Source organism: Pseudophryne corroboree, chromosome 7 (assembly GCF_028390025.1).
Source record: "Pseudophryne corroboree isolate aPseCor3 chromosome 7, aPseCor3.hap2, whole genome shotgun sequence".
NCBI classification, from domain to species: Eukaryota; Metazoa; Chordata; class Amphibia; order Anura; family Myobatrachidae; genus Pseudophryne; species Pseudophryne corroboree.
The window spans coordinates 419,661,327-419,675,989 of NC_086450.1; the positions used below are offsets into that span (position 1 = coordinate 419,661,327).

Consider the following 14,663-nt stretch of genomic DNA (forward strand, 5'->3'; position numbering starts at 1 on the left):
GAAAGACGTGACAGCAAAGCATTATCACCGTATATGGCGAAAATATGTTGCTTGGTGTGAGGCCAGGAAGGCCCCTACAGAGGAATTCCAGCTGGGTCGATTCCTGCACTTCCTACAGTCAGGGGTGACTATGGGCCTAAAATTGGGGTCCATAAAGGTCCAGATTTCGGCCCTATCCATCTTCTTTCAAAAAGAACTGGCTTCACTGCCTGAGGTTCAGACGTTTGTTAAGGGAGTGCTGCATATTCAGCCCCCTTTTGTGCCACCAGTGGCTCCCTGGGATCTTAACGTTGTGTTGGATTTCCTGAAATCCCACTGGTTTGAGCCACTTAGGACCGTGGAACTAAAGTATCTCACGTGGAAAGTGGTCATGCTGTTGGCCTTAGCATCGGCTAGGCGTGTGTCGGAATTGGCGGCTTTGTCATGTAAAAGCCCATATCTGATCTTTCATATGGACAGGGAAGAATTGAGGACTCGTCCCCAATTTCTCCCAAAGGTGGTATCATCGTTTCATTTGAACCAACCTATTGTGGTGCCTGCGGCTACTCGGGTCTTGGAGGACTCCAAGTTACTGGACGTAGTCAGGGCTTTGAAAATATATGTTTCCAGAACAGCTGGAGTCAGGATAACTGACTCGCTATTTATCCTGCATGCACCCAACAAGCTGGGTGCTCCTGCTTCAAAGCAAACTATTGCGCGCTGGATCTGTAGCACGATTCAGCTAGCTCATTCTGCGGCTGGATTGCCGCATCCAAAATCAGTAAAAGCCCATTCCACAAGGAAGGTGGGCTCTTCTTGGGCGGCTGCCCGAGGGGTCTCGGCTTTACAGCTTTGCCGAGCGGCTACTTGGTCGGGTTCAAACACATTTGCAAAGTTCTACAAGTTTGATACCCTGGCTGAGGAGGACCTTGTGTTTGCTCATTCGGTGCTGCAGAGTCATCTGTACTCTCCCGCCCGTTTGGGAGCTTTGGTATAATCCCCATGGTCCTTACGGAGTTCCCAGCATCCACTAGGACGTCAGAGAAAATAAGAATTTACTCACCGGTAATTCTATTTCTCGTAGTCCGTAGTGGATGCTGGGCGCCCGTCCCAAGTGCGGACTTTCTGCAATACGTGTATATAGTTATTGCTTAAATAAGGGTTATTGTTATGAGCCATCCGTTGAGTGAGGCTCAGTTGTTGTTCATACTGTTAACTGGGTAAGGTTATCACAAGTTGTACGGTGTGATTGGTGTGGCTGGTATGAGTCTTACCCTGGATTCAAATTTCTTTTCCTTGTAATGTCAGCTCGTCCGGGCACAGTTTCCCTAACTGAGGTCTGGAGGAGGGGCATAGAGGGAGGAGCCAGTGCACACCAGATAGTACCTAATCTTTTCTTTAGAGTGCCCAGTCTTCTGCTGAGCCTGTCTATTCCCCATGGTCCTTACGGAGTTCCCAGCATCCAATACGGACTACGAGAAATAGAATTACCGGTGAGTAAATTCTTATTTTTTTCTGTGCTTGTTAGTATCATTAGTCAGTCTGTCCCTCTCCTCTAATTGAAGCCCAGTATCCAAGTATCAAGTACATTTTATTGTCAATCTGCAGAAGGGATGATTTGCCTGAAAAAGCAATCCCCCAACATATAACAGGCTTCTCTTAGGCCAAAGCCACAGTTAGATATGGCACAATGGCCCTGAGTTATCAAGCCTTGGAGAGTGATAAATTCCACTGTGATAAAGCACAAACCAATCATCTCCTGTAATTTTTCAAACCCAGGGGGCACCAGCCAATCGGCTCCTAACTGCCATATTACAGGCTGTGTTTGAAAAATGACAGTTAGGAGCCGATTGGCTGGTACTTTATCACTGTGATATTTATCACTTTTCAGGCTTAGTACATCTGCCCCCCAGTCTGTAACATGACAGTTAGGATCTGATTGGTTGGTACTTTATCACCGTGCAATTTATCACTCTCCAAGGCTTGATAAATCTGGGCCACTGTCAGTGGCGTAACTAGAAATTTTTCTCCCCCAAGCCAAAAAATTCTTCGCCCCCCCCCATCCCCCATAATTGGCACTAGTAAAGGGACAGACATGCGCTCGCCACAAAAAGGGGGCGTGGCTTAGTTGAAATGGACATGGCTTTACATAAAGGGGCGTGGCATTGCAGGAAAAGACTACCTTATACCCCAGTTTTGCAACCTGCACGCCCAGATGTTGGCCACCACAGGAAAGAAAAATAATCCTGATTCATGCCCCTTACATTATTTGTCATTTTTCCTCCTTATAGTAATGCCCAGTTTACATTATGCCACATACTGCAATGGCCCTTAGACATTATGCCACACACAATAATGCACATGACACAATATGCCACACACAATAATGCCCATGACACAATATGCACACACCGTAATGCCCCCGACACATTATGCCACACACCGTAATGCCTGTGACACATTATGGCAGAAATCCCAATGCCCGTTATACATTATGCTACACACTGCAATGCCCCTGATACATTATAGCACATACAATGTCTGTGACACATTATGACACACACCGCAATGTCCGTGATACATTATGCCACACACTGCAATGCCCCTGATACATTATAGCACATTCAATGCCTGTGACACATTATGACACACACTGCAATGACCCTGAGACATTATACCACATACCACAATGCCCGTGATATAGTATACAACACACACCGTAATGCCTGACACATTATGATACACACCGCAATGTCCGTGATACATTATGCCACACACTGCAATGACCCTGAGACATTATACCACATATCACAATGCCCGTGATATAGTATACCATACACCGTAATGCCTGTGACACATACCGCAATGCCCGTTATACCCTATGCCACACACTGCAATGCCCGTTATACATTATGCCACACTGCAATGCCCCTGAGACATTATACTACATACCACAATGCCCGTGATGCCTGTGACATATTATGACACACACCGCAATGTCCGTGATACATTATGCCACACGCCGTAATGCCCATTACACATTAAGTCCTACAGTAAGGCTTCTAATTACTTTTAAATTACCTGCTCGTTGCCAGGGGTTTCATGCTCTTGGTTCCATGCACGGTGCCAGGGGTTTTCATGCTCAGGGTGTCATGCTCGTTGCCAGGGGTTTCCTGCACTGGGTGTCATGCTCGTTACTAGGGGGTAGTGCTTGTTGCTAGGGCTGTGCTCCCAGTGCCACATATGCCCCCAGTGCCAGATATTCCCCCACAGTGCCAGGTACTCACATGCCCCCAGTGCCAAATATAGCCCCCCCCCCCATGTGCCAGGTACACATATACCCCCCAGTGCCACATATGCCCCCAGTGCCAGATATTCCCCCACAGTGCCAGGTATTCACATGCCCACAGTGCCAAATATAGCCCCCCCCCCATGTGCCAGGTACACATATACCCCCCAGTGCCACATATGCCCCCAGTGCCAGATATTCCCCCACAGTGCCAGGTACTCACATGCCCCCAGTGCCAAATATAGCCCCCCATGTGCCAGGTACACATATACCCCCCCAGTGCCACATATGCCCCCAGTGCCAGATATTCCCCCACAGTGCCAGGTACTCACATGCCCCCAGTGCCAAATATAGCCCCCCCATGTGCCAGGTACATATATACCCCCCCCCCCCAGTGCCACATATGCCCCCTCAGTGCCACATATGCTCCCCCTCCCCCGAATATGCTCCCCCAGTGCCAGTTAAATCCCCCCCCCCCCCGCGCTCCCCCGCTGTTTTGTGATGGAGGGACACGGAGGGCACAGAGCGCGCCTCTCCTGTGTCCCTCCTGGGTCTCTGACGTGTCTGTTAAAGGAAGTGCCGGTTCGGGAGCCAATCAGAGCTCACGAACGGCACTTCATTTATTAGACCCGCCGGAGACCCAGGAGGGACACAGAAGAGGCGTGCGCTGTGCCCTCCGTGTCCCTCCATCACAGCAGCGGAGGGTTAGTGAGAGGAGACAGCAGATTGACATGCGGACGCTCGTCCGCATGTCAATCTGTGCTAAATCAGTGGCGGCGCCCCCGCAGCCCTGCGCCCCCAAGCCACAGCGGGGGCAGTAGTTATGCCACTGGCCACTGTTAGGAAAGGGATAGCCTATGTTCGCAGACAATACTTACTTGCCTGCTCACCTGGAACATCTGACAGACTCCCAAATTTGACGGGATCGGGGCAACAGTGCCGTAACTAGACATTTTAGCGCTGTGTGCAAGAAACGGCATCGGCGCCCCCCCCCCTTAACGCAAACCCGGCGTAGGGGTTATAGGGGTGTGGCTTCACAGGAAAGGGGTGTGGCCACAAAATAATACCAATTCATATAATGGTGCACATTATTCATTATTATCCATTATTCAAATTACGCCGCACAGTAGCGCCACTACACCAGGTAGAGCCCCTTTTACACCTTACGGCAGACAGCGTCCTCTTTTTACACATTACGGCAGACAGTCTCCCCTTTTTTACACATTACGGCAGACAGAGTCCCCTTTTTTACATATTATGGCAGACAGCGTGCCCTTTTTACACATGGCAGACAGCGTCCCCCTTTTTTACATATTACGGCAGACAGCGTCCCCTTTTTTACACATTACGGCAGACAGCGTCCCCTTTTTTACACATTACGGCAGACAGCGTCCCCTTTTCACACATTACGGCAGACAGCGTCCCCTTTTTACACATTACGACAGACAGCGTCCCCCTTTTTACACATTACAGCAGACAGCGTCCCCTTTTTACACATTATGCGCATCCCCTTTTTACACATTATGGCAGACAGCGTCCCCTTTTTACACATTACAGCAGACAGCGTCCCCTTTTTACACATTACAGCAGACAGCGTCCCCTTTTTTACACATTATGGCAGACAGCGTCCCCCTTTTTACACATTACGGCAGACAGCGTCCCCTTTTTACACATTATGGCAGACAGCATCCCCTTTTTACACATTATGGCAGACAGCGTCCCCTTTTTACACATTATGGCAGACAGCGTCCCCTTTTTACACATTACAGCAGACAGTGTCCCCTTTTTACACATTATGGCAGACAGCGTCCCCTTTTTACACATTGTGGTAGATAGAATTGATAGAGAGAGAGAGAGATACTTACCATTCAGGGCAGCGCTCCGAGTCCTCTTGGTAGTGTCCTGCTCCTCCATGTACACACAGCTGCCCCATCTTCCTGCAGACTGACCCACCGCCGGCTACAGCAACAGCTTCACAGTCCCCTGCAGCCAGGCCCTTATAGGAACAATCAGCAGCAGCAGCGGCGGCGGTGGGTGAGGGGACACAGGCGCCTCCGCCAGCGGGAGTATGAACACAGGCAGTGCCGGCCGCCAGCGGGACACAAGCGGCGCTGCCAGCGGGAGTAGGGACACAGGCAGCGCTGCACACTGTAGGGCCTAATGACAAGAAGTGCCCAGTCTCCCCCCCCTCCCCCAGCCCCCTTCCTTTCCTGGCAAGTATAAGATAATTTTTAAACATTTATATCTCTACCATCCCCTCTATCAAGTTTCCTGACTGTGGACTTTCTATCTGTCTTTCTCCTGTCACACAAGAACAAAGGTGTTGGATTTTAGAAATGCTGACTTTGCAAAAATGAGATGTTTAAGTGATTCATTGGCGGACTGGGGGGACTTAGAATAAGTGCAGGAGAGGTGGGAAAAACTAAAAAGTGCAATACTAAGGGCAACAGACCTTTGTATCAAAAGGGTTAGGAAAAGCACCAGGAAAAGGAAGCCAGTGTGGTTCACAAAAGAAGTATCAACTAGTGTGAAAGCAAAAAAGATGGCTTTTATGAAATACAAACAGACTCAAAATAATAACGACAAAGAGGTGTATCTTGACAGACGGAAGGATGCTAAGAAAGTGATCAGACAAAGGGAGTCATTCTGAGTTGATCGCTCGCTAGCCAGCGTTCGCCCAGCCACCCCTGCGTTTTTCCTGGCACACCTGCGTTTTTTCCCGTACACTCCCTGAAAATGGTCAGTTGCCACCCAGAAACGCCCACTTCATGTCAATCACTCTGCGGCAAGCAGTGCGACTGAAATGCATCGCTAGACCCTGTACAAAACTACATCATTCGTTGTGCCCGTACGTCGGGCGTGCGCATTGCTCCGCATGCGCAGAACTGCCAATCTTTAGCCTGATCGCTGTGGTGTGAACAAATTCAGCTAGCGATTAACTCGGAATGAGCCCCAAAGGCAGAAGCTGAGGAGAAAATGGCCCGGTCAGTAGATAAAGGGGGCAAAAAAAATGTTTAAGTATAGAAGTGAAAGGAGAAAATCAAATGGAGCAATAATAAGACTTAAGACAGAGAGTGAGCATTTGGTGGAGGGAGGCAAGGCAATAACTGATCACCTAAATAATTATTTTTGCTCAGTATTAGAAGGAGAAGGGAAGGGGCCACAGTTAAGTTGCAAGAACATTCATAAAAATAAGGTAAATGAAAGTACATTTACAGAGGAGAAGGTCCTAGCGGAACCTTCAAAACTAAAAGTGGATAAATCAATGGGACCAGATGGGATACACCCAAGGATCAGAGGCAGAACTCTGGGAGGCAACGGAGTCAGCTGCCGCCGGGCTCCTGCTTTGAGGGGGGGCACCTCTCCTCCTGTTCCGTGTGTTCAGCGACATTAATCAATTAAGTTAATTGACAGCAGCCGGTATCTCTTCCGTAGCCGACTTCCCCACTAGTCACTACACATTACAAATCACACCCTCTTTATTATAACATAGTAACATAGTATCTAAGGTTGAAAAAAGACAATTGTCCATCGGGTTCAACCTATTTGTGGTCTCCTATGCACGATTATTTTGTATAAAATTTTGACTGAAGTTGCTGACTGCCGTTCCGATTAACCCCTCTTTTTTATAATAACCATAGTGCGTGACTATGCCCCGTCACCCTGGATATCCTTATCCATTAGGAATTTATCTAACCCATTCCTAAAGGTGTTGACTGAGTTGGCCATTACAACTCCCTCAGGCAGGGAATTCCAAACACGTATCGTCCTTACCGTAAAAAAGTCTTTACGCCGTATTGTGTGGAATCTCCTCTCCTCTAACCTGAGCGAGTGTCCACGAGTTCTCTGTGTTGATCTAACCAAAAACAGGTCCTGCGCAAGATCTGTATATTGCCCCTTTATATATTTGTAAATGTTGATCATGTCCCCTCTTAATCTCCTCTTTTCCAGTGTAAACATGCCTAGTCTTGCAAGCCTTTCCTCGTATTCCAGCGTCTCCATACCCTTAATTAGTTTGGTCGCCCGCCTTTGAACCTTTTCTAGCTCCAGGATATCCTTTTTGTAGTAAGGTGCCCAGAATTGTACACAGTATTCAAGGTGTGGCCTCACAAGTGATTTATATAACGGGAGTATAATACTCTCGTCCCTAGCATCAATTCCCCGTTTTATGCATGCTAATATCTTATTAGCCTTCTTTGCTGCAGTCCTATTTTGGGTACTACTGCTTAGTTTGCCATCTATGAGGACACCTAAGTCCTTTTCCAGTACAGAATCCCCTAATTTTACCCCATTTAGTAGGCAGGTGTTATTTTTGTTCTTGTTACCACAGTGCATTACCTTACACTTGTCTGTATTGAAGCGCATTCTCCATTTCGCTGCCCAAGCTTCTAATTTAACTAAGTCATTCTGAAGCGACTCAGCATCCTCCTCCGCATTTATAACTTTACACAATTTGGTATCATCTGCAAAAATTGACACCATGCTCTCTAGACCTTCTGTTAGGTCGTTAATGAAAATATTGAACAATAGCGGTCCTAATACTGAGCCTTGCGGCACACCACTTAACTTCAGTCCAAGTTTAAAAAGATCCATTAACCACAATGCGCTGCTCCCTATTATCTAACCAGTTTTTGACCCAAGTGCATATTGTGCTTCCTAGCCCTGATTCTTGTAGCTTGTAGATAAGTCTCATGTGTGGTACAGTATCGAATGCTTTGGCAAAATCTAAAAAGATTACATCCACCTCTTTACCCTGATCTAGGTTTGCGCTTACTGTTTCATAAAAGCCAAGTAAGTTGGTTTGACAGGATCTGTCCTTCATAAACCCATGTTGATTCCTTTTAATGACCTTATTGACTTCAAGGAACTTCTGAATACTATCTCTTAGAATTCCTTCCAATACTTTCCCCACTATAGATGTAAGACTAACTGGTCTATAATTACCTGGTTCAGCTTTACTTCCCTTTTTGAATATAGGCACTACTTCCGCTATACGCCAGTCTTTGGGAACCATATCTGATATTACTGAATCCTTAAAGATCAAAAATAGCGGTTTTGCAAGTTCAGAATGAAGCTCCATTAGAACCCTTGGGTGAATACCATCGGGACCTGGTGACTTATTAATCTTTAAATGTTTTAATCGGTCACAGACTACTTCCTCGCTTAAATAAGTACCTATCAGTGGGATATTCTCATTATTGAGATTATATGTTAGTCCCTGAATTGGGTCCTCTCTAGTAAATACTGTTGAAAAAAACTAATTTAGTGTGTCCGCTATGGCATTATCATTTTTGCTTAAGACTCCCAACTTGTCTTTTAAAGGGCCTATACTCTCCTTCTTTAATCTCTTGCGATTAATGTATTTAAAGAATTTTTTGAGGTTCACTTTGCTTTCCTTTGCTACTAGTTTTTCAGTTTCTACTTTAGCCGCTCTTGTTTCCTTTTTGCATATTTTGTTACATTCCTTATAGTGCTGAAATGACTCTGCTTCCCCGTCAGATTTGTATTTTTTAAATGCTCGCCTTTTCCTGCCCATAAGTTCCTTAATCTTTTTGTTAAGCCACATCGGTTTATGATTTTTATTCCTTTTTTTGCTGCTCGTAGGAATAAATTTGAGTGTATTTTTAGCTAGCAGGAATTTTAGTACCTCCCATTTCTCCGTAGTATTTTTTCCTAAAAACAAACCTTCCCATTCAATATCCCTGAAAAATACCCTCATCTTATCAAAATTTGCTTTGCTAAAGTTTAGAGTCCTAGTTGAGCCAGTATAGGGCTGTTTATGGAAACTGATAAATACACTGGAAGCAGACAACTTACTGATGAAGCTATTTACTCCTATAAAGGAAGCATGAGAATTCTAACTATATGAAGTTATTTCTCTGACAATTACAAGTAACTTCATATAGTTAGAATTCTCACACTTCCTGTGCAAGAGCACATATCTCCATCAGTAAGGTGCATGCTTCCAGTGTAAAAGCTTGTGGGTTCTAATCCTGGATATGACACTTGCAAATTACTTGTCAGAGAAATAATCAGCATTGAGAGTGACTGAGCAGATCTATGTTAAAGTGTGGCTGGACCCCTACATAGATCTGCCTAGTTGCAATGGTTTTGTGGTAGCTACATATAGTTAGAATCTGCAGGCTTGCTATGCAGGAGCAAATGTGTGTGTGTATATATATATATATATTTATACATATATATATATATATATATATATATCATACTTACCGACATTTCAAATCTCCTCTCCGGGAGATGCCCGGAGAGGAGAAGCAGGTGTGCGGTGATGAGGGCGGAGCTGAGATAATGACATCATTAAGCCCCGCCTACTCGCCAGGAAAAGTCTGCAGTTGGTTAATATTTGCATAGGGGGAGGAGCTAAAATGACGCGATTAGCACATAATCGCATCATTCGGCTCCACCCCCTCCACCAGTCCGCGATTTTGCTGTGTCTTTCTACACATTCTGCCCACTTCACTAGGAAGTGGGCAGAATGCGGGAGGTGTGCCCACTCTTCCGGGGCTGTGGGGGACTACTCGAAAAACCGGGTGTCTCCCGCAGAATCCGGCAGAGTTCTTGACAAAGGTCAGAACTATGACCGAAACGTCGACATAAATTGTTTGCTACTGATGGCTTGAATAAACTTGTTTCTACTTGAAGACTGGTGAGTGCTCCACTAATTTGGAACTGTATTGGAGTGGGATTTTTCCCTCATTGGATGTCACCCCAGCATTGTGTATACCCAAACGTGAGTGTGGACCCTCTGCCTGTATATATATATATATATATATATATATATATCACACACAGAACGCAGGCACTCGGTCCGCCCCCTGGGCTAACTTGCTGCTGGTGCCTTCCACTAGGGTGTTACCCCCATATTCATCCATTAAAAACGAGGCGGCACTCAGAGACTTCAAGCAGCAAAACAAATTTAGTGCAAAAACTGCAGTGAAACAATCAACGTTTCGGGGTATTTAACCCCTTCATCAGGATAACAATACAGTGCAAAAACATCACCTTATATAGGTGCACTCACCCCCTGGCGTCTTCCCCATGCCTGGCTGCGCCGGTCCGGTCCCGTCATCCGGGTGGGCGGACCAATATTTTCCTTGCCTCCGGTCAACTGGGTCAAACTTACGCCACTGCCAAGGATGCTAAAAGAGCTAAAAGATGTGCTAGTGGCACCATTAACAGAATTATTTAACGTGTCACTAAATGCAGGTGCCATTCCAGAGTACTGGAAAAGAGCAAATGTAGTTCCACTGTACAAAAGTGGAAGCAAGGAAGAAGCAAGTAACTACAGACCAGTAAACCTTACATCAGTAGTAGGGAAAGTAATGGAAAAACTATTAAAAGAAAGAGTTGTGGAATATCTTAAATCAAACAACTTACAGGATCCAAAACAGCATGGATTTACTGGTGGGAGATCATGCCAAACAAATCTTATTGACTTTTTTGACTCTGTGATGAAAATAATAGATCAAGGGGGAGCTGTAGATATAGCATATCTAGACTTTAGTAAGGCATTTGACACTGTCCCACATCGCAGACTGCTAAATAAACTTGAAAGCATAGGGGTGGATTATAAAACATTTAAATGGATAAGAAGCTGGTTGCAGGATAGGAAACAGTTGTAGTAAATGGAGTGCAGTGTTACCAGTGGAGTACTCCAGGGATCTGTACTTGGACTAGTTCTCTTTAATATCTTTGTTGGTGACATTGCAAATGGTATTGAAGGGAAGTATGCCTTTTTGCAGATGTTACAAAGATATGCAACAGGGTAGACACACCGGGAGGGGTAAAAAAAAAGGGGCAGACTAGATGGGCCAAGTGGTTCTTATCTGCCGTCAAATTCTATGTTTCATTGTATGTTTCTAGATAGTAGAAGGAGCTGGGTCCACCCAACAGCACAGAGTTGTGATCTGAGGCTTCTGCACCCTCATACATCTATATAGTCTCGTCACACCAGTTATATCACCAATTCCATGCAGCATACTCCAATGTTCCTATACTGCCCTGGCCTAGACATATTTGTTCTGAGAGCTCCATTGTGTTTGTCATTTCAGCCTGTCCGTTCTCCTATGGCGATTTCCACAGGCACAACAGAGGGTCATGCCAAGCAGGGTGAGTGCTGGTGTAACACTGGACGGATGGGATTACCATTGTAACCCTCTCTCTCCATATGCTGTTCTGTGGGAACCCATTTTTGAAGTTAAGTTACCTGCGATTCCTTATTAGAGAACAGTATAATGGGAATAATTAAACCCCGACTGCAACAAAAACAAATATTACAAGCCTGGGCCAATGACCATATAAAGAGGTCAGACTGATTGCTATTAAACAGGTCACAGAACCCGGGCGTAATTGCCAAAAAACTGTCAATTTTGCAGCAGTTGACACGTTACTCCTTATAATACAGCTTCAGTTTATATTTTACAGCCATAAGATCTCTACTCACCAGTCACATTTCTCAGATTTTCCCACATATATTCCTGCCACTTCCATATCGTAATCTAGATTTTACTTCCAACAGATCCTCCAGCGAGAACGTGAGCTGGCCCTCACCGCCGTCCCCGATTTCAACACACAGCCTGAGCCACAGTGAAGAGCAACTGTACCCGGCCAAAGCGTCAAAGGACAGGCCTAAGTAGGAGAGCCCTGGCTGGGACAGTGTGGCACAACGGCATGGACGTATGAGAGGGGCGAGGAGATGGTCGCTGGAGGGATACTTACAGTTATGTTTCCCAAAGCGGGTCCCTGTAAAGGAACGGAGAGATTGTGAACTCGACAAAACTGCTGCTCTATTGCTTACAGCGCAGGACAAACGTATAACTACTTCTTCCAATGAGTGAGATAAACCAGGAAAAGACTTGTGTTATTACACAGAATGCAATGACGCAGAAAGACGCAGTAATATCACTGAAGGCCGTCATTTTATTCTCATCCTTCTTAGCTTGTTTCATACTAGTTTCTAATCACAGGAAAAGCTGTTCACACCAGGATCAGTGACATCATCTACTAGCACAAGAGACGGGTCACGTCTCACAGATCGCGGTCATGTCTCAGGACAAATTATTCTGTGACGCTGTACACTGTAACCCTGCCATGCCTGGGGGGTTCTCAACCTTGCATGACTGGACCAGTCTTTCGCATTTTCGTTTTAAATCGAGAATAAACTTTTTTATTACTTGAAGTATCACGTTATTTTATACTGGAGGTGAGACTTAAGGAACTTTCTCATAGTGTTAAAAAAAATATTTTTCTTTACTTTAATTAGGATTTTTTTTTAAAGAAAACATAAAAATTTTATTCTACCGATGATAATATTAAAACAGCTTTAATCACCAAAATATCTAACGATCTGTTAAACTGAGCTTAATATTACAATAATTATGGGAAATATTAAAGCCGTGTACACATAACAACCATGGGGATGGTATCGGGATCCTGACGCACAGGATCCTGACACCTAACTGGTAATTATACTATCTTCAATCCCTAAACTCCATAACCCTCCTTCCCTGCAACCTAACCCTCCCCTGGGGTGCCTAACCCTAACCTCCCCGCACCCTAACCCTCCCCTGGGGTGCCTAACCTCCCCTCCCCACACCCTAACCCTCCCCTGGGGTGCCTAACCCTAACCTCCCCGCACCCTAACCCTCCCCTGGGGTGCCTAACCCTAACCCTCCCCTGGGGTGCCTAACCTCCCCTCCCCACACCCTAACCCTCCCCTGGGGTGCCTAACCTCCCCTCCCCACACCCTAACCCTCCCCTGGGGTGCCTAACCCTAATCTCCCCACACCCTAACCCTCCCCTGGGGTGCCTAACCCTAACCTCCCCTCCCCGCCCCGCACCCTAACCCTCCCCTGGGGTGCCTAACCCTAATCTCCCCGCACCCTAACCCTCCCCTGGGGTGCCTAACCCTAACCTCCCCTCCCTGCACCCTAACCCTCCCCTGGGGTGCCTAACCCTAACCTCCCCTCCCCGCACCCTAACCCTCCCCTGGGGTGCCTAACCCTAACCTCCCCGCACCCTAATCCTCCCCTGGGGTGCCTAACACTAACCCTCCTCATAGCCTAACCTTAACCTCTCTCACCCCCCTCCCCCACCAGCCCAACACCCCCCCCCCCCCTCCACACACACACACTTCCGCGCGGCATTCAGATGCATGCTGTCGGTTGCTGGGACGTCCCATCTGATGTGCAGAACAGCAGATGGGATGACCCTGGTGGCTGGTGGGAGCGGGCGATCATGGGTACACAGGAGACGATATGACGCTCCGATCTGCGGGATAGGATGACATATTGTCTGATGTGTACCCAGCCTAAATCATTTTGGACTTACCCATGTAAAGGCCTCTTTACATGAAACACTGTGCTATCTCTGATTTCTCTATACAAACGAACTTACAGTATATTCCTTATGAATAAAGTTCCCTGCAAGAAAAGAACTACCCCAGTGACTGTCACCATGTAGCTGAGACACCTTATACCTTTCTGTTCTATATATAAACCCTCAGTGGTGCTGAGGGGGGGTATTCTAATTACCCGGGATCTCCCGACTTCTGTCCTGTAGCCTCTCTTCTGCGGAGGGGGACAGTAGAAGTGATTGACCCCCTTTCCCCCATTCTGCCCCTGGCTGAGAGGCCACGCCTCCACAATTAGGCCATGACCTCTACACTACCACTCTACATGCCCTGGTGACTAGAATGGTCACAGCTCTATAAAAAGAAAACACTATGAGGTCATATAGCTACAGGGTGTGTTGAAAGGGGGCAGAGCCTCCAGCTTCACCATGTCAGTCTAGGAGTTTAGCCCTGGTCGATGACATGATTGCTCAGCACTACATTCCCAGCCTATCAGTGACATTAGATTCTTAGGGAGAAGCTGGCGGCTGCTGCTCCCCCATGCTAGCGGCTTACTTCTAATTTAAATCCTGGTTGAAGCTGTGTTTAAAGTTTAAAGTTCCCCCTAAGCTGGGTGATTGTAGAGCGGTAGCTCTTGTGCTGATGGTTGGCTACAGGTAACCTATCCACTGTATCGCCATACGGCTGTTTGTAACCATATTTGAAGAATGAATGCAATAGGCACTCTGACCCTAGTCAAACACACCAACAAATGGCGGGCACATCCTTTAATTAAACATTGCATTGTTACCTTGAATGTTGCTTGGTGGTACTGTGGATGGAGGGATAGATTCAGTTGGAAAGCAAATAATGTAATGTGAGGATGCATGTAAATATGTGAGTATGTGGCATGAGCCTAGTGGAAAGGCAGTAATGTTTACAGAATACTGATCAAATACAGGGCCTGATTCCGAATCAGATGCAGCGGTGATGTTGGACGCAGGGAACAATGGTTTCTGTCTGCACAATGGTGAGAGATGCAGT

The 14,663-nt window shown here is 46.4% G+C and overlaps 1 protein-coding gene across 3 annotated transcripts in view; it reads left to right on the forward strand.

Annotated features, from left to right (window-relative positions):
* LOC134945482 (syntaxin-binding protein 4-like) overlaps window positions 1–12,467 on the forward strand; it is a 194,004-nt gene extending 181,537 nt beyond the window's left edge. For all 3 annotated transcript variants that reach the window (XM_063934802.1, XM_063934800.1, XM_063934801.1), the window contains exons 21-22: window positions 11,341–11,398; window positions 11,808–12,467. In XM_063934802.1, the coding sequence (XP_063790872.1) occupies window positions 11,341–11,398; window positions 11,808–11,925 (176 nt within the window). In that variant the 3' untranslated portion in view covers window positions 11,926–12,467. The remainder of the gene's footprint in view (window positions 1–11,340; window positions 11,399–11,807) is intronic.
* Window positions 12,468–14,663: the final 2,196 nt, after the last annotated feature.